At 48.0% G+C, this 1,642-nt stretch overlaps 1 protein-coding gene across 1 annotated transcript in view; it reads right to left on the bottom strand.

Moving 5' to 3' along the window:
* Positions 1–1,642, bottom strand: part of Ruvbl1 (RuvB like AAA ATPase 1) — a 33,037-nt gene that overhangs the window by 16,875 nt on the left and 14,520 nt on the right. The window contains exon 3 of the mRNA XM_021164115.2: positions 766–917. Coding sequence (XP_021019774.1) covers positions 766–917 — 152 coding nt within the window. The remainder of the gene's footprint in view (positions 1–765; positions 918–1,642) is intronic.

The following is a 1,642-nucleotide window of genomic DNA, read 5'->3' as shown; positions in this document are numbered from 1 at the left end:
CCCCAGGACTCTGTGGGATAATCAATTAGTATTCCCAAACAAACAAACAGCTGCTCAGAGACCATGCCACTTTATGTACAATTCCCTTTGACTTTGAAGTTTATGCTCTGATCCCAAGCATCCTGGCCTGTGTCCTAAGGGATGATAGAAAGATTCAAGTCAGACACAAAGTCCTACTCCGTATACTGCAACCTTTGAGCGTCAACCATGGAAGCCTATGAGGAGCTGCAGTAAGAGTCTGTGGCCCAGCTAGCCGGGCGTGGTGGCGCACGCCTTTAATCCCAGCACTCAGGAGGCAGAAGCAGGCGGATTTCTGAGTTCAAGGCCAGCTTGGTCTACAAGAGTGAGTTCCAGGACAACCAGGGCTATACAGAGAACCCCTGTCTCGAGAAAAAAAAAAAAAAAGTCTGTGGCCCAGGAGCAGTCTGCTGTACAAATCTGGCAGATTCCTCTAGGCGCTGCTCTCTGTGTGCATCAGACCTTGGTTATGGAGAATCATATGGAATATGGGATGGCAGAGGCAGGCTCCTCACTTACCCACCAGCTCATTCTAATGTACACGTGTGGTTTTCTAGAAGGAAGAGAACAGCTAAAGATGCTGAATCTTCAAGGGCTGGGTCCTGCACCCTGTCCTGTTCTGTGACTTAACACCCTACGATGACCTGTGCAGCTCTACAGCCACAGTGCACAGAACCCAGGACACCTTTCTCAGAGCCACACAGCACACAGCGCTGGGCAGTTAAGGTAAGAGCTCCACACACTCACCTTCAGCTGTTTGGTTCCTTTGGCAGTCTTGAGCCCTATGATCACATGGCTGATAGTTTTGCCGTACCCACCCATGGGGTTCTCTGTCTCACAGGGAGTGAGCTCTGTCACCTCCCCTTCATAAACCTCCTTAGTCTCCTTTATCCGCAACCCTGAAAGAGATGGCAAATGGGCCATGAGAGAAGAACCATTTCTCGGACACCACCTTTTTCCTCACACACCTACAACCCAAAACTCTTAGTCATAAACATCTATGGCAAACCAACCTTAATAATATAAGCAGGAGGATATCACTGTGGACAGAAAACAGTAGAGCCACAAATGCAGACTGGAGAGCAGGAGGTCTGACTGCTCAACCTTAAGGATTTAATTATCTGTGTGCATGTTTGTGGTGGGAAGATATGCATGGGAATGCAGGGACCTGCACAGGACAGAAAAGGGCATTGGGTGCCCTGGAATTGGGTTTACAGGTCACCCTGACCTGCACAGGACAGAAAAGGGCATTGGGTGCCCTGGAATTGGGTTTACAGGTCACCCTGAATGAATACAAGGGTCACCCTGCATGAATACAGGGAACTAAACTCAGGTCTTCTGCAACCTACTGAGCCACTCCCATGGTCCCTGATTTCAACCTAAAAAAAAATTTTAAGAACACTTATTTTGTTTGGGCACGCACATGTGTGGATACAGGAGTGTATGTGTGCAGGTCAGAGGACAAGTTGTCTGTCATTTCTCCCTTTGTACCAAGTGGATTCTGGAAGTTGATTGAAGATAATTAGGCGTGTACCTTTAACCACTGAACTATCCTAACCACCCTTGAGTGTTGGATCTCTGGAACTCAAATGGTGAAAGGAAAGTGCTCGTAAATGCTAAGCCA

The sequence above is a fragment of the Mus caroli genome, chromosome 6 (genome assembly GCF_900094665.2).
Source record: "Mus caroli chromosome 6, CAROLI_EIJ_v1.1, whole genome shotgun sequence".
NCBI classification, from domain to species: domain Eukaryota; kingdom Metazoa; phylum Chordata; class Mammalia; order Rodentia; family Muridae; genus Mus; species Mus caroli.
This window is presented reverse-complemented; position numbering and strand designations above follow the sequence as displayed.